At 37.4% G+C, this 23912-nt stretch overlaps 2 protein-coding genes across 2 annotated transcripts in view; one reads left to right on the top strand and one right to left on the bottom strand.

Moving 5' to 3' along the window:
* LPCAT4 (lysophosphatidylcholine acyltransferase 4) overlaps window positions 1-23912 on the bottom strand; it is a 162631-nt gene that overhangs the window by 95217 nt on the left and 43502 nt on the right. Inside the window, exon 3 of the mRNA XM_082384986.1 lies at window positions 1886-1996. Within this exon, the coding sequence (XP_082241112.1) occupies window positions 1886-1903 (18 nt within the window). The 5' untranslated portion in view covers window positions 1904-1996. The remainder of the gene's footprint in view (window positions 1-1885; window positions 1997-23912) is intronic.
* On the top strand, window positions 2393-16712 carry LOC309625475 (olfactory receptor 11H6-like). The gene has a single exon (XM_082385070.1). The coding sequence runs from the start codon at window positions 10252-10254 to the stop codon at window positions 11098-11100; it is 849 nt and encodes a 282-aa protein (XP_082241196.1). The 5' UTR covers window positions 2393-10251; the 3' UTR covers window positions 11101-16712.

Below are 23912 nucleotides of genomic sequence, written 5' to 3'. Positions count from 1 at the left end.
TAAAGTGAACTTTCTATGTCATTTCAAGAAACACATATGAGGACAAGGGAGCTCCAGGAGCCTTGAAGCAACTGGTGACATCCAATATGGAGCTGGTTTTTAAATTCAGAACCTGTCTGGACGTGTCAGGTGAGCAGCAAACTAGAGGGGCCATTACTAGGTGACAGTCTCACCGATGGATTCAGGGAGGGCTTTTCACCTTTGAGCTCATCACTGAAAGTAAAACACACTTGGGGATTGAATGATGCACTGTGACTGTCCCTGCTGCTCCTGAGGGTTGGCCTCCAGGGACAATATGTGGCCAGAAAGGGATGCTTAATAAAATGAAGGGAGAGTTTCTTGGCACTTTATTCTTTTTTGCAGCTAAAGAGAATCCTTTGTGAGGCTCAAATTGTGGCAGAGTGTCACCAGGAACCCCAAATCCTGCACATCTAGGATCTCTAAGAGGGCACAAGTGGTAGCCCCTTGACTGCCTGCTGCAATGTCCACTGTGTATATTATTGCTACAAAAAGAGGGCTGTAAATGTTCTTTTGTATTTTTATCTATAAATATGTTATATTGTAGACAAAGTTGTATATAAAATAATATATAATTTTTTTACAAAGTCCTCATTCTTCCCTGTGGAAGAATGTCTATCCAGGATATAGATGTTTGTTTAAAAATCCCATCAGGAAAATCTGAGCTGACACTTCTCTGTTTTGCACTATCTATCAGATAAAAAAATGACAGGGCTTCCCTGGTGGCGCAGTGGTTGAGAGTCAGCCTGCCAATGCAGGGGACACGGGTTCGAGCCCTGGTCTGGGAAGATCCCACATGCCGCGGAGCAACTAGGCCCGTGCACCACAATTGCTGAGCCTGCGCATCTGGAGCCTGTGCTCCGCAACAAGAGAGGCCGTGATAGTGACAGGCTCGCGCAACGCGATGAAGAGTGGCCCCCACTTGCCACAACTGGAGAAGGCCCTCGCACAGAAACGAAGACCCAACACAGCCATAAATAAATAAATAAATAAATAAAATTTAAAAATAAATAAATAAAGCAAATAATTTGAAAAAAAATGACAGACGCTAGTGGGCTCCATATCACTTCAAAGGAGATAAAACATTTGTAAGTAATGGATATTTATTTTCATTAAGTATGATTAAGATTGAAGAATTCCTATATTTGCAGTGAAAGGAAAAATGAACGTGTAGTCCCAGGTAGAATCCACAGTGACCCAAGACAGGGAGAGAAGGACCCTCAGTGTGTTGGACTTAGAACAGTGAGGCAGGAATACAGGGATTTTCAAAGATCAAGAAGTCTGCCCTTGAAGTGGGAAAGGAAGGAAGAACATTCACAAGAGTTGCAGGCTGTACCACAGATAAGAATTTGAAAGAAAACCTGCTGCTTCTTCCTCTTTCTCTTTGCATGACATTTTCTTTTCTCCTACTTCAAATTTTGATTAACACCTTCTCATTCAAGAGCCACCCTCAAAACATCAAAGGCTTCTTCTCAAGTGTTCCTTATTCTCTCCTTAATTTTGAGGTGAGTTTATACTGACTCTGACCAAGAGTGAAGGGGGATTTCTTGTTCAAATACAACATCTTTGAAATGTACCTTCCTTCCACTCTTTCATTCCTTATCATGTTTCTTTGCCCTGTTCACATGCAGTCTTACCCACCATAGCCAGTTCAAGTGCAGTAAGTAAAATTGTGGTCACAATAAAGAGTGTGATGGCTCTTACTACACACATTTTAGCTAAATATCAAATAGTGAAATTTTAGGTTGTCTAGCTATGGTTTAAAGTGTCATATCATCCCTTCCAATCACTGATTTTCCAGTCGAAGTCTCCTCCAATGAGCCCATTACCTCGAATTTACAGTTTATAGTTTTCCATTTCGACTCACCCATCTGTTGTATGCCATGTTTGATCTTCCTAAATGAACACAGGCGACGTCACGTGCCAGCGAGGTGAGCTTTCAAGTCGCTTGTTCTTCCTCTGTGCATCCACTCTCCGCCTGTTTATTCAGAAAGTATTAGCAGAAAGACCTTCAAGATGGCGGAGGAGTAAGACGTGGAGATCACCTTCCTCCCCACAAATACATCAGAAATACATCTACATGTGGAACAACTACTACAGAACACCTACTGAATGCTGGCAGAAGACCTCAGACTTCCCAAAAGATATATATATATTTTTCCTTTTTCTCTTTTTGTGAGTGTGTATGTGTATGCTTCTTTGTCTGATTTTGTCTCTATAGCTTTGCTTTTACCATTTGTCCTAGGGTTCTGTCTGCCCTTTTTTTTTTAGTATAGTTTTTAGTGCTTGTTATCATTCATAGATTTCTGTTTTTTGGTTTGGTTGCTCTCTTCTTTCTTTCTTTCTTTTTTTTTCCCTTTTTTATTACTTTTTAATTTTTAATAATTGTTTTTTATTTTAATAACTGTATTTTAGTTATTTATTTTTTCTTTCTTTCTTTCTTTTTTTCTCCCTTTTCTGCTGAGCCATGTGGCTGAGAGGGTCTTTGTGTTCTGGCCAGGTGTCAGGCCTATGCCTCTGAGGTGGGAGAGCCGAGTTCAGGACATTGGTCCACCAGAGACCTCTCAGCTCCATGTAGTATCAAATGGCAAAAGCTCTCCCAGAGATCTCCATCTCAACACTAAGACCCAGTTCCACTCAATGACCAGCAAGCTACAGTGCTGGACACCCTATGCTAAACAACAAGACAGGAACACAACCCCACCCATTAGCAGAGAGGCTGCCTAAAATCATAATAAGGTCACAGACACCCCAAAACACACCACCAGACACGGTCCTGCCCACCAGAAAGACAAGATCCAGCCTCATCCATCAGAACACAGGCACCAGTCCCCTTCACCAGGAAGCCTACACAACCCACTGAACCAACTTAGCCACTGGGAGCAGACACCAAAAACAATAGGAACTACGAACTTTCAGCCTGCGAAAAGGAGACCCCAATCACAGTAAGTTAAGCAAAATGAGAAGACAGAGGAACACACAGCAGATGAAGGAGCAAGGTAAAAACCCACCAGACCAAACAAATGAAGAGGAAATAGGCAGTCTATCTGAAAAAGAATTCAGAGTAATCATAGTAAAGATGATCCAAAATCTTGGAAATAGAATGGAGAAAATACAAGAAACATTTAACAAGGACCTACAAGAACTAAAGAGCAAACAAACAATGATGAACAACACAATAAATGAAATTAAAAATTCTCTAGAAGGAATCAATAGCAGAATAACTGAGGCAGAAGAACAGATAAGTGACCTGGAAGATAAAATAGTGGAAATAACTACTGCAGAGCAGAATAAAGAAAAAAGAATGAAAAGAATTGAGGACAGTCTCAGAGACATCAGGGACAACATTGAACACACCAACATTTGAATTATAGGGGTCCCAGAAGAAGAAGAGAAAAAGAAAGGGACTGAGAAAATATTTGAAGAGATTATAGTTGAAAACTTCCCTAATATGGGAAAGGAAATAGTCAATCAAGTCCAGGAAGAGCAGAGAGTCCCACACAGGATAAATCCAAGGAGAAACACACCAAGACACATATTAATCAAACTATCAAAAATTAAATACAAAGAAAAAATATTAAAAGCAGCAAGGGAAAAACAACAAATAACATACAAGGGAATCCCCATAAGGTTAACAGCTGATCTTTCAGCAGAAACTCAGCAACAGTGGTCTTAAATGACACAATAGGCCAGTTGGCCTTAATTGATATCTGCAGGACAATACATCCAAAAACAGCAAAATACACATTCTTTTCAAGGGCACATGGAACATTCTCCAGGACAGATCTCATACTAGGTCACAAAACAAGCCTCAACAAATTTAAGAAGTTAGAAATTTCATCAAGCTGTTTTTCTGACCACAACAGTATGAAACTAGAAGTTAACTACAAGCAGAAAAATGGGAAAAGAACAAACACATGGAGCCTAAACAACATGCTACGAAAAAACCAATGGGTCAATGATGAAATAAAAGAGGAAATCAGAAAATACCTCGAGGCAAATGAAAATGGAAACACAACTTCCCAAAATCAATAGGATACAGCAAAAGCAGTTCTAGGAGGGAAGTTTATAGCAATATAGGCCTTCCTCAATAAACAAGAACAATCTCAAGTAAACAACCTAACCTACCACCTAAAAGAATTAGAAAAAGAAGAACATACAAAGCCCAAAGTCAGCAGAAGGAAGGAAATAATAAAGATAAGAGAGGAAATAAATAAAATAGAGATTAAAAAGTAGAAAAGATCAATGAAACCAAGAACTGGTTTTTTTGAAAATATAAACAAAATTGATAAATTTTTAGCCAGGCTCACTGAGAAGAAAAGAGAGAGGACCTAAAAAAACAAAATAAGAAATGAAAGAGGAGAAATGACAAACCAATACCACAGAGATACAAAAAATCTAAGATAATACTATGAACAGTTATATGCCAACAAACCGGACAACCTAGGAGAAATGGACAAGTTTCTAGAAACTTACAGCCTGCCAAGACTGAGTCAGGAAGAAACAGACAATTTGAACATACTGATCACTAGAAGTGAAATTGAATTTGTAATAAAAAAAAAAAAACTCCCAGCAAACAAAAGTCCAAAACCAGATGGATTCACAGGGAAATTCTATAAAACATATGAAGAACTATCCTTCTCAAACTATTCTAAAAAAAAATTGAAGAGGAGGGAACATTCCCAAATTCATTCTATGAGCCACCATTACCCTGATACCAAAACCATACAAAACAGTACATAAAAAGAAAATTACAGGTCAATATCTTCAATTAATATAGATGTAGATTGACTATTAAAATTATTTGAACAGGCACACATGGAAATTAAACTGAATTTTTACCCTTTCCTTACATATCCCATACTTTCCATTTGCATAGAGAACGCAGTGGTTTCTTAGCACAAGTTTCTTTCATAGAGGAAAAGTAAATGTGTGACGTATTCCCCCAAGCAGTAGTAAAACTCACAGCTTTTATTGTTATTGCTTTGTGTAAACTGCATTTGGCATCCTTACCTGGCATATAATCTTTTGGTTGGGGCCAGTGTTTTTTACAGTTTATAGGATTATTATTTTTGGAAAGCAAACATGAACTTATGAATGTCACCATAATTCTCCTGTAATGTTAACTTTGCCCAAGGATTTAAGTGGACTTATTCGTCATTCTGATTTACATAATCCTTATATCACATAAGGAGCATTGCCAGATTATATGTGTGGATTTATATATATGTGAAAATATGTATAAAACGCAGAAGTAGACATGTCAGCAGTATTTGATCCATTATACAAAGGGTCAATTTACGAGATGAGGGTACAATTTTATAGTATTTTTTTTTCTGATTCAGACCAAGCTCTAACTTTCTCTGTTAATCTGTGTGGAAGACAGAAAGATTTGAATTGGAATTCTATCAAATGAAAATGATTTACACATTCAATATACAATCCTATGTACCCAACTATATTTATATTTTAACATGTTTATGAGAATAATATTCGTACCAATCAACACTGGTCTGTAGTTTTATTTCCTTTTGATATCTTGTCTAGTTTTGGATTCAGAGTAAAACTAGCCTCATAGAATGAGTTGGAAGGAATACTTTTTCTCCTTTATTTTTGAAATCCTATTCTTCAATTACTACCTCTTTTGTCTTAAATATATATTTCTTAGTATGCCATTTTAATTCCCCCTTTGTTTCTTTTGCCACATTTTTTTAAGTTATTTTCTTAGTGGTTGCATCTTAACTTAAAACAATCTAGTTTGAATTGGTCTGAACTTCATTTCAATGGTAAACAAAAACTTTGGTCCAATATAGATCCTTTCTCTCCCTTCTTCTTACTGCATTTGTCATAAAAATGACATCTTTATACATCATAAGCCTATTTGCACAGTTTTACAATTATTGCTTTATGCAGTGATCTTTTGAATCAGGAGAGGAAAAGAGTTACAAGTAAAAACACATTTAGATTTTATTTTATATTTACCTTCACCATTATCTTTACTGGTACTCTTTACTTTTTTGAATAGATTCAAGTTACTGTCCAGTGCCCTTTCATTTCTGTCTGAAGGACTTCTTTTAATATTGCTTGTAATGCAAATTCACCAGCAACAAATTTTCTGTTTTTGCTTATCTGAGAGTGCCTTAATTTTTCATTATTTTTTGAAAGACAGTCTTGCTGGATATAAAATTCTTGCTTGATAATTGTTTTCTTTCAGACCATTTGAATGTGCCAACCCAGTCCACATCTGGACTCCCCTGAGGTAAGTTTCTATTAACTGCTGTTTTTTTCCTATATATGGGCCATATGATTTCTTTGCATGTCTCTCTTTATTTTTTTTATTTAAAACCAGATGTTTAAAAAAAATATAATGTGGAAACTCTGAATATCAAATTTCCCTCACTTCTCCAGGTTTTGTTGTGATTATTGTTTTTGTTGCTGATGATGTTGCTGTTTATTTATTTAATTGCCTTTTTTTTTTTTTTTTTACTAATTCTGTGAAGTCTCTATCACATGTTATGGAGAGCTACTGAAGTCTCTGCTTGGTTAGCTTAGTGGTCAGATCATGATTGCACAGGAGGGAGAACTTTACTACATATCTGGAGATATAGATATGGATATAGATATACATATAGATATATTAAAGCTCAAAAGCATTCCTCAACTCACTCCTGTTAAATTCTGCAATTTAATACTTCAGTTCAAATATCAGAAACATCACATTTCACCCTATGAAAGTTGAATAAATTCTTTGTTCCTAATGATAATTTTGGCAGAAATTAGTGTCAAGAAAATTCTTTGTGCCCTCAAACACCAAACATTTTAATGAATAAATCCTTCTGAAAAACTTGATGACTGTGCATCCTAGAATATCAATTTTTATGATGGAAGAAGTGATGTTACCATTTAAAAGACAAAAAAATGCTTCTACCTTACAGAAATGATGCTGAGAAAATGAGCAAGTTCAATTCACAGCCCCCCCAAAAAACCTCTTTTGTCATTGAATGATATGTAGTCATTAGTAAATTGCTAGCAAGAGTCAGTCTCATTACAGATTGCTCCAAACCAATAATAGAAAAAAAAACATAGTTAAATAGCTGATCTAAATGCATACATACCCATGTGCATATGCACACACATGCAAGTAATAAAAACAAAGGGGTTCAGAAGTTTGAGTCATCTCTCTCAGCAATTCCTCACTTAAAAGAAGCAAGAAAATTTCTTCTTTTTAAAATTTATTTATTTATTTATTTTTGGCTGCATTGGGTCTTCGTTGCTGCGTGCAGGCTTTCTCTAGTTGCGGCGAGTTGGGGCTACTCTTTGTTGCGGTGCTCGGGCTTCTCATTGCGGTGGAGAAGCAGGAAAATTTCAACAATCATGTCAACTTTCAGGGACATCTACTAAACACAGTTTGAAATACTCTAAAGGGTTAGATGGAGAGGAATCTTCTAGAAGTTTGGCATTTCACCACTTGCACCATGGTCTCCTGGGAACTGCTCACCATGAAATGATATTTACTTATCACTATCATGCTAGAAGCACAGAGCTGCCCCAGGAGAGAACGCGTTTTACCAAAAATCAAAAGGGAATAATCCTTTTCAAGACAGAGTGAATCAATAGGAAAAAGAATGAGAACTCTCATGACGTAACTCTGATATTGACAAATAAGAGAGTCCAAAACTTGTAGACAGACTCAAAAAATGAATAAAATTGAATGTAAAGGAATAAAAGATAAACAAAAGCTTCATGTTCTAGCTAAGCTGGTACTGCTGTAGTGTTTGCACCATCATGAGAGTAACCTGTTCATAGGACAAAATAAACATCTGCTCTAAAAATAACATGAGATGATCATTCACTACTGGAGAAGCTGGGTCCCAAAGGCCAATTAATGGACTCCTGAGGGAAGGGAACATTTCGGATACAATTACCAATCTTCCCCCATAAATTCTCACTTTTGGAATTCATAGGAGACTATCTCCCTCACGAGGAATAAAACAGGTTTCAGAGCAACATAGATAAGTCTCTGTTGTACAGCAAATATGCCAATTTCTTTCCAAACCAGTATTGGTGTCCAGCAAGGTTAACCCCCTCTCTTGGCTGTTGGCTGCCAAGGATGTCATGCCCTCCATCTTGCCTGCCTTTTGCTGCAGCAAAAACAGAAGATGACAAATCAGACCCATGAGTTCTATGAGGAGATGTGTTCAGAAGAGGTACAAGTATAGGACAGCTCTTAGGTGTTCATTTTAGCTTTGCCTTCTTTTGTGTGGCTGTAAAAATAATAGCATCTCAAGTTACATGAATTAATGTAAGGAGATTCATCCTTACAACTAAGAGAGCTGTGAATCAGTGAAATGAGGGAGATGAGAATGAGGTAAGAGCCTCAATGTATATAAATTCTGTTCTTATTAACCAGGAGTTGTACCCAGTCAGAACCAGGTCTTTGGGTGAACAAAGAAGTTAGCAAAGTGACATCTGAAAATAACTGACAAAGCAGCTATGAAGAGCAGGCAGAAAAAAAAAAAACTTCAGTTTTTTTTAACCTGTGTTTGGCTCTGCCACAGAGCCGATGATTGTCTGCTGCCTTTGCAAGGAGGGAGAGCAAGGCGATGACTGAGTACTGCAGATGGATGAGTTCACTCCCACATGGTTTACAAAGCCATTGGAATCCTCATACATGAAATTATTTCTTGCTATTTTCACTCCTTCCTCATGGTTACTTTGGCTTCTGGGTAACTCTCAATTCCTGCTACAGAGGAATTATTCACAGCTTTTGCTGTGCCATATATGATCTATTCACAGACTGAAGAGGAGCCTTGCAAGGAAATGTGACATGAAAAATTCTGAATTTCTCTCATCCTTTGTGTCACTAGTTGCAATCATCAAGATCATCCTTAAAGCTATGACATTATGTGATCTGGAAAGTAATACATTTTATAACTAATACATAAATGAATATTCTTAGCTAGAATACTGTCATTGAAAGTTTCTGGGTCCGTATTCTTCACTTACATTTTCCTGAATAAGTATCATCACTCAATCATGTCACTTGGGTCATTTTGGCACAAGTGATAAGTGTCCCTCACTAACAGAGGGGGGTCCAAAAAATAAGTTAATAAATTACGACCAAATGACTGGCAACAGAATCAGGTGATTTCAATGGCTTTGTTTTTGCTTCTCTCACCATGGAAGTCACACAAAGTTCAAGACTAACTTTCACCCAGAAAAAGAAGCTCTTAATCCACTTACCAAAACAACCTTGTCCAGAGGGGCAGTTATGGCTCCCACCACTGTCCTTGGTTCCCAGAGATCTCTGCTTATGAGTATCTGACATTTATGATCCTCTCCATATATCCATAAACTACAAGAATAGCAGCCTTTCTAGGATTCCTGACATCTCAGGCAAAAATCTCGAAAGTCTGTAATATACCAGATCCATTGTTCACTTTTTCTGTATTTTTCTGGTTTCAACATAGACCAAGATTTTACAGAAGTATTAAAATACCTGGTAAGAGATGGGACTATTATGTAGATGTCTAGACTTTCAAAGTTTCCTTGAGTTAACAAACCATGATGAACACTGCAGAAATGATGGCACATTTGACATTTCCTGCCTGGGTTATCAAAACATCTTAAGAAGCTAATACTTATAACTCCAAGACTGATCCAGAATAAAAGTGAAATGCACTAATTTCATTGTGTTATTTGTTACCTTTCTCCTCCTCTTGTGATGCCTAGCATTTGTGTCTCTAATTCAAGAGATCCACAGAATTGAAATTCTGTGTCCAATATTAAGGGTCTATATATCTTATTCTATAGATATAAATATAAAATGTTCATACTTATTTATATTTTCAAGTACTGTCATTAACCTTCTCCAAGCTGCTTATTGCATAAGATCCTGTCTTTTGCTGGATCTGAGAAAATACTGAAAGAGGAATAAGAAAGTCCAAAATTCAAAGTCTGATCATATAGAGCACTCTCAAAGTTTGACAGTCTTCAGCAGTATAGTTACATTATTTGTTTAATAGAGTAATAGAATCTGAGGGACTTACGGATCTCTGAAAGGAAATATTCCTGAAGATTAGAGAATAAGGTCATCTTTGTCACGGTCATTCTTTCCTCTCCACCTCTTAGGAAGCCATGAATGTGTCAGAAGTCAACACAGGGGCTGAATTCATACTCCTGAGTTTTCCCTGAACTAGAGAGGTTCAGGTCCTCCTCTTTGTGCTGTTCTCCATGTCTTACATCCTGACACTGATTGGGAATGGAGCCATTGTCTTTGCAGTGAAGCTTGATCACAGAATTCACATGCCCATGTACACTCTGTTGGCAAACTTCTCATTCCTGGAGATTTGTTACATCAACACCACTGTTCCCAATATGTTAAGGAACTTCCTATCTGAAATCAAAACCATCTATTTCACTGCCTGCTTCCTCCAGTTCTACTTCTTCTTCTCCATGGGCATCACTGAGATCTTCTTACTGCCCCTCATGGCTTTTGATTGGTACTTGGCCATCTGCCAACCTCTCCACTATCCTACCATCACGAACAGCCATCTCTGCATGAACTTGGTGGCCCTCTGCTGGGTAACAGCGTTCCTCTGCTATCCAGTCCCTATCTATTTTATCACACAACTCCCCTTTTGTGGCCCCAATACTACTGACCATTTTGTCTGTGACCCTGGTCCCCTATTGGTCCTGTCCTGCACCCCTGCCCCTGGAATTGAGCTTTCCTGCTCTCTATTGAGCTCTCTTATAATCTTCATCACCTTCTTCTTCATCTTTTGGTCCTACACTCTGGTTCTCAGAACAGTGTTGCGTGTCCCTTCAGCCGCTGGCAGACGTAAAGCCTTCTCCACCTGTGGTTCCCACCTGGCTGTAGTGTCTCTGTTCTATGGAACCATCATGATGATGTACATCAGCCCAACCTCTGGAAATCCAACTGGGATACAGAAGATTGTAACTTTGGTGTACTCATCAGTGACCCCACTTGTAAACCTGCTCATCTACAGTCTCTGGAACAAGGACATGAAAACTGCCTTGAGAAAAATTCAGATGTGCACAAAAATTAGCCAAAGCAAATAAGAGCTCATGAGTGAACCAAGATCACAATATTTTTTCCTCACTTCTATTCCAGCTTAAAAAGTAGGTCTTTACCTACTGGCACCTCGAAACACAAACCCAAATACATCTACTTCTGCCTAGTCAAGTATGGACAATAGTACAACCAATTAAACCAGACCTTACCTTCAAAACAGGACTTGACAGACAGTAACTTGAATTAAATAACCTGGATCTGAACTTTAATCTCTTCTCCTATCTTGACCGCCCATAACTACTTGCCCTTTTATCTGTGATCACTCTCCTCTATTTTGTGCATACATTCTTACACTTGGTTTCTCCGGCCTAATGATCTCTGCTCTACTCCTAGTAGAAGAGAAGAGCATACACACCTTTTTAGCTGAGATTAAAGGAAATTAGTGCCAATCAAATCATAATTGAGCCAAAATTTTGATTTAATTGACATCCAAAGACTAATAATGATCTAAAGCACTGCCTATTTCATAATTATTTGGGGAGGTCTTTAAAAGAATAGATTCCAAGGTCTTTCTCCAAATCTCCTAATTCAGAATATAAAGTAGACCCCAGAAATCCCTATTTTAATGCTGCCCAGGTGATTCTGGCACACATAGACCAGCACCAGTCCACACAGTGATCTTACAGAGCCACTATTTTAAATAAATATGTGACATAGACAGAGAAATAAAAATCTTATATTAGTTGGGAAAAGTGAAAGAAGTTACAGGGAGTGTATAGGTAACTCAAACACTCGTGACAGTGGCAGTAGAAGTTTCTTCTCCTGCCTCTATTTTTAAATCCTCTATTTATTGAATAAGAAATAGATTATATTCTTCTTACCTGTGCAAGATAATTAACATACCTGGAAATAGGTTTACATTTAAAAAGAAGATTAGCATGTAGTGGCAATATACTTTTGAGTTAGTTTCAAGTGAAGAAAGGTTGAGCTGAGCACACAGGCCAAAATGGATCATATGGTAGCTCTATTTTTAGTTTTGTAAGGAACCTCCATACTGTTCTCCATAGTAGCTGTACCAGATTACATTCCAACCAACAGTGTAGGAGGGTTCCCTGTTCTTCACACCCTCTCCAGCGTTTATGGTTCGTAGAATTTTTATTTTTTTTGGGCTACACCATGCAGTATGTGGGATCTTAGTTCTCTGACCAGGGATTGAACCCATACCCCTTGCATTGGAAGCATGGAGTGTTGACCACTGGACTGCCGGGGAAGTCCCAATTGTTTGTAGATTTTTTGATGATGGCCAGTCTGACTGGTGTGAGGTGATACCTCATTGTAGTTTTGATTTGCATTTCTCTAATAATTAGTGATGTTGAGCATCTTTTCATGTGCTTTTTAACCATCTGTATATCTTCTTTGGAGAAATGTCTTTTTAGATCTTCCACCCATTTTTTGATCGGGTTGTTTGGGTTTTTTTGATAAAGAGCTGCATAAGCTGTTTGTATATTTGGAGATTAATCCCTTGTTGGAGAAAACCATAATTCGAAAAGTTACATGCACCACAATGTTCATTGCAGCACTATTTACAATAGCCAGGACATGGAAGCAACCTAAATGTCCATCAACAGAGGAATGGATGAAGAAGATGTGGTACATATATACAATGGAATATAACTCAGCCATAAAAAAAAGAATGAAATAATGCCATTTGCAGCAACATGGATGGACATAGAGATTGCCACACTGAGTGAAGTAAGTCAGACAGAGAAAGACAAATATTGTATGATATCAGTTATATGTGGAATCTAAAAAAAGGTATAAATGAACTTATCTACAAAACAGAAATAGAATTACAGATGTAGACAATAAACTTATGGTTACCAGAGGGTAAGGGGGGTGAGGGATAAATTGGAAGATTGAGATTGACATATACATACTATTTATATATAAAATAGATAACTAATAAGGACCTACTGTATAGCATAGGGAACTCTACTCAATATTCTGTAATGGCCTACATGGGAAAAGAATCTAAAAAAGAATGGATATATGGATATGTACAACAGATTCACTTTGCTGTACACCTGAAACTAACACAACATTATAAATCCACTTTACTCCAATAAAAATTAAATTTAATAAAAGGAAGCAAACAAAAAAAAGCCAGTGATTCTAAGATACTGAGATGAAGACACATGCAGAGGAATTTTATGACAGGTCCAGGTGATTTGACTCAACTATTTGGTCATAAATGAGTTAGTCACTTGGCATCTGGGGTTGATGCATTTCATTCATTCATTCATTCAATAAACATTTATTTACCTCTTTGATGTGCACTGGGTTTACATCTATGTAGAAGATTAAGTCCAAGCCTTTGTGAAACTTACATTCTAGTGAGGGAGACAGATGATAAGAAGTTAAACACATAAATCTATAATTACGAATTATAACTACCAATTCCAGTAGTTATAATAAATGTAAAAACAATAAAGGATAAAGAAAAAGCAAATTTGTAACTGTATGTGGAGATGGATGTCAACTATAACTAGACTTATTGTGGTAATCGTTTCATGATATTTACATATATTAAATTATGTTGTACACCTGAAACTAACACGTTATATGTCAATTATATCTCATTAAAGCAACAACAATAGAGATTGGTTCAAAATGGCAGAGTAGATGGACGTGCGCTCACTCCCTCTTGCGAAAGCACCAGAATCACAACTAATTGCTAAACAATCATCAACAGGAAGATACTGGAACTCACCAAAAAATATACCCCACATCCAAAGACAAAGGAGAAGTCGCAATGAGATGGTAGGAGGGGCACAACACAATAAAATCAAATCCCATAACTGCTGGGTGGGTGACTCACAAACTGGAGAACACTTATATCACAAAAGTCCATCCACTGGAGTGAAGGTTCTGAGCCCCACATCAGGCTTCCCAACCTGGGGGTCCAGCAACGGGAGGAGGAATTACCAGAGAATCAGACTTTGAAGGCTAGTGGGATTTGATTGCAGGACTTGGACAGGACTGGGGGAAACAGAGACTCCACTCTTGGAGGGCACACACAAAGTAGTGTGTGCATCAGGACCCGGAAGAAGGAGCAGTGACCCCACAGGAGAACTGAACCAGAACTACCTGCTAGTGTTGGAGGGTCTCCTGCAGAGGTGGGGGGCAGTTGTGGCTCACCACAGGAACAAGGACACCGGCAGCAGAAGTTCTGGGAAGTACTTCTTGGCATGACCCCTCCCAGAGTCTTCCATTAGCCCAAAGAGCCTGTAGGTGCCAGTGTTGGGTCGCCTCAGACCAAACAACCAACAGGGAGGGAATTCAGCCCCACCCATCAGCAGACAAGCGAATTAAAGTTTTACTGAGCTCCGCCCACCAGAGCAACACCCAGCTCTACCCACCACCAGTCCTTCCCATCAGGAAGCTTGCACAAGCCTCTTAGACAGCCTCATCCACCACAGGGCAGACAGCAGAAGCAAGAAGAACTACAATCTTGCAGCCTATGAATCCTACAGCACATTCACAGAAAGACAGACAAAATGAAAAGGCAGAGGGCTATGTACCAGATGAAGGAACAAGATAAAACCCCAGAAAAACAATTAAATGAAGTGGAGAAAGGCAACCATCCAGAAAAGGATTTCAGAATAATGATAGTGAAGATGATCCAGGACCTCAGAAAAAGAATGGAGGCAAAGATTGAAAACATGCAAGAAATGTTTAACAAAGACTTAGAAAAATTAAAGAACAAACAAACACAGATGAACAATACAATAACTGAAATGAAAAATAGACTAGAAGAAATCAATAGCAGAATAACAGAGGCAGAAGAACAGATAAGTGACCTGGAAAACAGAATGGTGGAATTCACTACCACAGACCAGAATAAAGAAAAAAGAATGAAAAGAAATGAAGACAGCCTAAGAGACCTCTGGGACAAGATTAAATGCAACAACATTCGCATTATAGGGGTCCCAGAAGGAGAAGAGAGAGAGAAAGGACCCGAGAAAATATTTGAAGAGATTATAGTCAAAAACTTCCCTAACATGGGAAAAGAAATAGCCACCCAAGTCCAGGAAGTGCAGAGAGTCCCAGGCAGGATAAACCCAAGGAGAAACATGCCAAGACACATAATAATCAAATTGACAAAAATTAAAGACAAAGAAAAATGATTAAATGCAACAAGGGAAAAATGACAAAAAACATACAAGGGAACTCCCATAACATTAACAGCTGTTTTCTCAGCAGAAACTCTACAAGCCAAAAGGGACTGGCACGATATATTTAAAATGATGGAAGGGAAGAACCTACAACCAAGATTACTCTACCCAGCAAGGATCTCATTCAGATTCGATGGAGAAATTAAAACCTTTACAGATAAGCAAAAGTTAAGAGAATTCAGACCACCAAACCAGTTCTACAATAAACACTAAAAAAACTTCTCCAAGTGGGAAACACAAGAGAAGAAAAGGACCTACAAAAACAAACCTAAAACAATTAAGAAAATGGTAATAGGAACATACATATCGATAATTACCTTAAATGTGAATGGATTAAATGCTCCAACCAAAAAACACAGGCTCATTGAATGGATACAAAAACAAGACCCATATATATGCTGTCTACAAGAGACCCACTTCAGACCTAGGACACATACAGACTGAAAGTGAGGGGATGGAAAAAGATATTCTATGCAAATGGAAATCAAAAGAAAGCTGGAATAGCAATACTCATATCAGATAAAAAGGACTTTAAAATAAAGAATGTTACCAAAGAAGGACACTACATAATGATCAAGTGATCAATCTAAGAAGATATAGCAATTATAAATATATATGCACCCAACATAGGAGCACCTCAATACATAAGGCAACTGCTAACAGCTATAAAAGAGGAAACTGACAATAACACAATAATAGTGGGAGACTTTAGCACCTCACTTACACCAATGGACAGATCATCCAGACAGAAAATTAATAAGGAAACACAAGCTTTAAATGATACAATAGACCAGATAGATTTAATTGAAATTTATAGGACATTCCATCTGAAAACATCAGATTACACTTTCTTCTGAAGTGCACACAGAACATTCTCCAGGATAGATCACATCTTGGGTCACAAATCAAGCCTTGGTAAATTTAAGAAAATTGAAATCATATCAAGCATCTTTTCTGACCACGACGCTATGAGATAGAAATAAATTACAGGGAAAAATGTAAAAAACACAAACACATGGAGGCTAAACAATACACTACTAAATAACCAAGAGATCACTGAAGAAATCAAAGAGGAAATCAAAAAATACCTAGAGACAAATGACAACAAAAACACGATGATCCAAACCCTACGGGATACAGCAACAGCAGTTCTAAGAGGGAGGTTTACAGCAATACAATACTACCTCAAGAAACAAGAAAAATCTCAAATAAACAATTTAACCTTACACCTAAAGGAACTAGGGAAAGAAGAAGAAAGAAAACCCAAAGTTAGTAGAAGGAAAGAAATCATAAAGATCAGAGTAGAAATAAATGAAATAGAAACAAAGAAAACAATAGCAAAGATCAATAAAACTAAAAGCTGGTTCTTTGAGAAGATAAACAAAATGGATAAATCTTTAGCCAGACTCAGCAAGATAAAGAGGGAGAGGACTCACATCAATAAAGTTAGAAATGAAAAAGGAGAAGTTACAATGGACACTGTAGAAATACAAAGTGTCATAAGAGACTACTACAAGCAACTAACTCTATGCCAGTAAAACGGACAACCTGGAAGAAATGGACAAATTCTTAGAATGGTATAACCTTCCAAGACTGAACCAGGAAGAAACAGAAAATATGAACAGATTAATCACAAGTAATGAAATTGAAAATGTGATTAAAAATCTTCCAACAAACAGAAGTCCAGGACCAGATGGCTTCACAGGTGAATTCTATCAAACATTTAGAGAAGAGATAACACCCATCCTTCTCAAACTCTTCCAAAAAATTGCAGAGGAAGGAACACTCCCAAACTCATTCTATGAGGCCACCATCACCCTGATACCAAAACCAGACAAAGATACTACAAAAAAAGAAAATTACAGACCAATATCACTGATGAATACAGATGCAAAAATCCTCAACAAAATACTAGCAAACAGAATCCAACAACACATCAAAAGGATCATACACCATGATCAAGTGAGATTTATCCCAGGGATGCAAGGATTCTTCAATATACACAAATTAATCAATGCGATACACCATATTAACCAATTGAAGAATAAAAACCATATGATCATCTCAATAGATGCAGAAAAGCTTTTGACAAAATTCAACACCAATTTATGATAAAAAATTCTCTAGAAAGTGGGCATAGAGGGAACGTACCTCAACATAATAAAGGCCATATAAAACAAACCCACAGCAAACATCATTCTCCATGGTGAAAAACTGAAAGCATATCCTCTAAGATCAGGAACAAGACAAGAATGTCCACTCTCACCACTATTATTCAACAGAGTTTTGGAAGTCCTAGCCATGCCTATTATAGAAGAAAAAGAAATAAAAGGAATACAATTGGAAAAGAAGAAGTAAAACTGTCACTGTTTGCAGATGACATTATACTATACATATAGAATCCTAAAGATACCACCAGAAAACTACAAGATCTAATCAATTAGTTTGGTAACATTGCAGGATACAAAATTAATGCACAGAAATCTCTTGCATTTCTATACACTAACAACAAAAGATCAGAAATAGAAATTAAGGAAACTCCCATTCACCACTGCAACAAAAAGAATAAAATATCTAGGAATAAACCTACCTAAGGAGGTAAAAGACCTGTACTCAGAAAACTATAAGACACTGATGAAAGAAATCAAAGATGACACAAACAGATGGACAGATATACCATGTTCTTGGACTGGAAGAATCAACATTGTGAAAATGACTATACTACCCAAAGCAATCTACAGATTCAATGCAATCCCTATCAAATTACCAATGACATTTTTTACAGAACTAGAAGAAAAAATCTTAAAATTTGTATGGAGACACGAAAGACCCAAATAGCCAAAGCAGTCTTGAGGGGAAAAAATGGAGCTGGAGGAATCAGACTCCCTGACTTCAGACTATACTACAAAGCTATAGTAATCAAGACATATGGTACTGGCACAAAAACAGAAATATAGATCAATGGAACAGGATACAAAGCCCAGAGATAAACCCACACACCTACGGTCAACTAACCTATGACAAAGGAGGCAAGGATATACAGTGGAGAAAAGGCAGTGTCTTCAATAAGTGGTGCTGGGAAAACTGGACAGCCACATGTAAAGGAATGAAATTAGAACACTCCCTAACACCATACACAAAAATAAACTCAAAATGGATTAAAGACCTAAATGAAAGACCGGACACTATAAAAGTCTTAGATGAAAACACAGGAAGAACACTCTTTGACATAAATCACAGCAAGATCTTTTTTGACCCACCTCCTAGAGTAACGGAAATGAAAACAAAAATAAACAACTGGGACCTAATGAAACATAAAAACATTTGCACAGCAAAGGAAACTATAAACAAGACAAAAAGACAACCCTCAGAATGGGAGAAAATATTTGCAAACGAATCAATGGACAAAGGATTAATCTCCAAAATATATAAACAGCCCATGCAACTCAATATCAAAAAAACAAACAACCCAATCAAAAAATGGGCAGAAGAACTAAATAGACATTTCTCCAAAGAAGACATACAGATGGCCAAGAAGCACATGAAAAGATGCTCAACATCACTAATTATTAGAGAAATGGGAATCAAAACTACAATAAGGTATCACCTTACACCAGTCAGAATGGGCATTATCAGAAAATCTACAAATGCTGGAGAGGGTGTGGAGAAAAGGGAACCCTCTTGCACTGTTGGTGGGAATGTAAATTGATACAGCCACTATGGAGAACAGTATGGAGGTTCCTTAAAAAACTAAACGTAGAATTACCATATGACCCAGCAATCCCACTACTGGGCATATACCCTGAGAAAACCATAATTCAAAAAGACACATGCACCCCAATGTTCATTGCAGCACTATTTACAATAGCCAGGTCATGGAAGCAACCTAAATGCCCATCAACAGACGAATGGATAAAGAAGATGTTGTATATATATACAATGGACTATTACTCAGCCATAAAAAGGAACGAAAGTGGGTCATTTGTAGAGATGTGGATGGACCTAGGGACTGTCATACAGAGTGAAGTAAGTCAGAAAGAGAAAAACAAGGATCGTATATTAACACACATATGTGGAATATAGAAAAATGGTACAGATGAACCAGTTTGGAAGGCAGAAATAGAGACACAGATGTAGAGAACAAACGTATGGACACCAAGGGTAGAAAGTGGAGGGGTGGTGGTGGTGGTGGTGGGATGAATTGGGAGATTGGGATTGACATGTATACACAAATATGTATAAAATACATAACTAACAAGAACATGCTGTATAAAAAAATTAAATTAAAAAAAGAATAAAGAATAGTACGAATATAGAAATTGTTGGGGTGGGATAGGGCATAGTTTAGATCCAAAAGGTTAGAGAATGCCTTTGTTAGGAAGTGATATTTCAAAGTAAGATAATATAGCATGCAAAGATCTAGGGCAATCAAGTCCCAAGTAAGTAGAGCTAAAAGCCTGGGGTTTTCAAAGAATAAGAAATGTTGATTTGGCTAGCGAGAAGGAAAATGGTATATGAGGCTGGAAAGGTAGGCAGCATCAAATCATCTAGAACCTTCTAGGCCACAATAAAATGTGTTTTATATGAACTCCTGGGGAAGCCTGCTCAATACTATATACTAAGAGGAAGGCTTAATAAAAATCTCTCCTTAGTACAATCCATACCTTCATAAGCTCTTCTTATCTTGGAACTACCTATTTACTTACATATCATTTATATGTGCCTTTATTATGCTATATTCCACTTTGTTCCATTAAGGATCTGATGTACTAAAGTGCACTAAAAGAAAGAATAAAAGAAATATGGATTTAAAAAAGAAAAAGAAGATGATGATTTGTGGACTATAGGATATTATGCTGGCATTAAGTCAAGCCTATAAATGTGTTATGAACTCCCTTTAAAACAAAGTGTGGAATCATCAAAAAGCATCTTCAGTGTTGAAGTTTTTTCAAGTGTTCAGATATGATTCTCTATAAAGTGTTTTTTTTTGAATTAAAAAAATGAAGTGGAGAATGGGGACACATTATCTGTTACATGATTTTCATTAACTGTAAGAAGAAAAGTCAGTTCACAGAGAAAGCTAAAATACTGGCGTCTAGTTCTGTAATTTCTTTCATACGAAGGAGACTAAGAGATACACTGAACAGTGGTTCCCCAAAATATCTGACATATATACATATAGTTCAATACATCTGCTTCTTACAGCATTTCTTAATAAGATTCAAAGACATTATATAGAAGTATAACTCAGTAGAAGAAATTCTTTCCAGATCTAAGAACTGTGGTCCAAATATCAGCTTTCTGATGATCTGCCTTAATCCAAAAGTCTGACCCTCACCTCACACCTGTCAGAATGGCCATCATCGAAAAGTCTATAGGGCTTCCCTGGTGGCACAGTGGTTGAGAATCTGCCTGCCAATGCAGGGGACACAGGTTCAAGCCCTGTTCCGGGAGGATACCACATGCTGCGGAACGGCTGGGCCCGTGCACCACAACTACTGAGCCTGCGCTCTACAGCCCACAAGCCACAGCTACTGAGCCCACAAGCCACAACTGTTGGGGCCCACCCGCCTAGAGCCCGTGCTCCGCAACAGGAGAGGCCACCGCAGTGAGAAGCCTGCGCACCACAGGAGGAGTGGTCCCTGCTCGCTGCAACTGGAGAGGGCCCGCAAAGAGCAATGAAGACCAACACAGCCAAAAATAAAGAAAATAAAATAAATTAATTTAAAAAAGAAAAAAGGAACCCTCCTACACTGTTGATGGGAATATAAATTGGTACAGCCACTATGGAGAACAATATGGAGATTCCTTAAAAAACTAAAAATAGAATTACCATATGATCCAACGATCCCACTCCTGGGCATATATATCCAGAGAAAACTCTACTTGGAAAAAATACATGCACCCCAATGCTCATAGTAAGAGTATTTGCAATAGCCAAGACATGGAAGCAACCTAAATGTCCATCAACAGATGAATGGATAAGGAAGATATAGTATACATATACCATGGAATATTACTCAGCCATAAGAAACAATGAAATAATACCTTTTGCAGCAACATGGATGGATCTAAACATCATCTTACTAAGTAAAGTAAGTCAGAAAGTGAAAGACAAATACTATATGATATCACTTATATGTGGAATCTAAAATATGATACAATGAACTTATTTACAAAACAGAAGTAGACTCACAGACATAGAAAACAAACTTATGCTCACCAAAGGGGAAAGTGCGGGAGAGATAAATTAGGAATTTGGGATTAACATATACACACTTCTATATATAAAAGAGATAAACAGGGACCTACTGTATAACACAAGGAACTATATTCAATATCTTGTAATAACCTATAATGGAAAAGAATCTGAAAAAGAATATATATACATATATATGTATAACTGAATCACTTTGCTGTACATCTGAAACTAACACAACATTGTAAATCAATTATACTTCAATTTTTTAAAATAATCTATTATAGGATAATGCTTTGGTTGACTGATTTGAGGGAGGGTCTAAGGAAGTGGTGGTTTGCTCCAGATTGGATGTTGTCAAAGCAAGGGCAATTCTATGACTAGGTATCTCAACAAATTTTATCTATAGAGAGGGCAGAGAAGGAGAATAAAGCTGTAATCGGCTTTTTAAAAACAAAAGTAGCAGACACTCATTTTAGCCAAGAGAGGAAGATATTTGGTATTTTATGGTTGGCACAGTGACTTTGTTTTTTTCTATGCTTAGACAAAATTATAAAGTAGCTTTGTTTTTCTCATGTTTGTGTCCAATAACAGAACAGCATGACCTAGCTGAGAGTGTCTGATCAGCTTGTAATAACTTTGAGGTCTAGTTGTGAATGTCAGATCAGTTATGGTCATCTGGGGCTGCATTTATCCCCTTCAGGTTTGTAAGATTCTTCATTGGCCACATGGTAGGCACATTTAGGGAAGTTAGAGATAGACTTATTGGTTGATTAATTAATCAAACAATCAGTTGATTTGTTAATATTTCATTCTATCTGTGAGCGTTTTAAAGTAAGGAAATATATTATTTCATCTTGCATAGAAAAAAAAAACACAGAAATTAAGGAAGGTCCCAAGGGAAGTGACTAACACGCATAGAGATGTCTCTTGACAGTGTTTTCCTTTTAGCAACAATAAATGGATCCTCAAGGATCAGAAAAACAGGACTTCCTGGCAGGCTCTGCTTATAATCCTTCCATCCTTCAGCAAACACATTCAAGTATCCTTATCACAACAGTTTCCACCTCTTTTCTCCTCTCTGGTTATTGTCAAGAAGACTATCTCTTCTCACTAAGAAAATTAAAAAGAAACTTTTGAGAAGCTTCAGCTTAGAATTCCCTTTGCTGATCCAGGTAACAAGGTTATGTAGTGTTTAACAGAGTAAAGAATCATAATCTACTGGCTTTTACCCACAGCTCTCTTCGAATTTGCTATGGCCATACACATACAACCAATACTTCTTAAGCTCTTACTGGTCAGGCAATGGTCAAGTTACTTCCATAGGAATTTATCTCCTTCAGTTATCTTTATAACAGCCCTTTAAAGAAGGCATAATTATGTGCATTTTATAGCTAAGGAAACTGAGTATTAATTTCCTATGACTAGTAAACAAAAGCTCTTAACTCTAAATCCAATGCTTTTTCTATCATACACAGCTGCCTACCACTCATCCCAGTCTGAAAAATTATCCTTACTTTTAAGTATTTTCCAGAAACAGATTATCCAGTGTTACAGATGTGGCAGCCCCCTCACTGAAACCATACAAACTAACTAAAGGAGGGAATTGAATTGTGATGAGACATCTCTGGCTTGGCTGTAGAGAGAGGGCCAATAAATGGGTACCAAGACTTCTACTATACTAAGCTTTAAGGGAAAATTAAAATATCAGTGAATGTCTTCCTTGTACTGTGTGTGGCATGGCCTGGCTCACTCCGACATAGTCTATCTCAACTTTTCCAGGGTTGACTAATTTAACAAGTAAACCAAAAAACAAGGTGATTGTTGTTAACTCAGTCTAAGTGGCCTGGGTACATAAACACAGACACCATTGTACCCATGTTCATAGTGCCCTCTGTAGTCCATGCAGGGTGAATTTACCAGCCTTTTTTTGTTTGTTTGTTTGGTTGTTTTTTTGACAGCTTCAACTCAGACTTGAGGCAAGTAACATCAGTTTCTTCTGTACAGAGGAGCTCCATAATAAAAGTTGAGTAGCAATACAGTCTAGTTAAATATCTTAGATTGAGCATAAAATGGCGATGGCAATTCCTGTTTCCTAGAACACCTTCCTGTTCTCTAGAACAGCTTTGTAAAACTGCCTGGCACAGAATTGCTGAGAGAAAAAGGTTTTACTTAAAAGTCTAACATGATCAGTTTTTCCATTTTTAAGGAGTACTCTGTTGCTGCTTGGAAAACGGAGGGTAGAAGGGCAAAAGTAGAAGCAAGGAGCTGGGTTAGAATGCTGCTGCAGAAGTCCAAGGAAGAAAAGATGATAATCTGAACTTGAGAGATGACAGTAAAGACAGAGGAGTGCATGATATGAGCCATACTTTAGAAACAGAAGCACCCTGCTGATGAGTTGGATGTGAGGGGTAAAAGAAGAAAT

Source organism: Balaenoptera borealis, assembly GCF_965194805.1.
Source record: "Balaenoptera borealis genome assembly, chromosome: 3".
NCBI lineage: Eukaryota > Metazoa > Chordata > Mammalia > Artiodactyla > Balaenopteridae > Balaenoptera > Balaenoptera borealis.
Note: the sequence above shows the minus strand (reverse complement) of the source record. Positions and strands in the feature narration are given on the sequence as shown.

Bases quoted from the DNA above. Each gene is read 5' to 3' on its own strand.
- LOC309625475 (XM_082385070.1), top strand. From the start codon at position 10,252: ATGTCTTACATCCTGACACTGATTGGGAATGGAGCCATTGTCTTTGCA.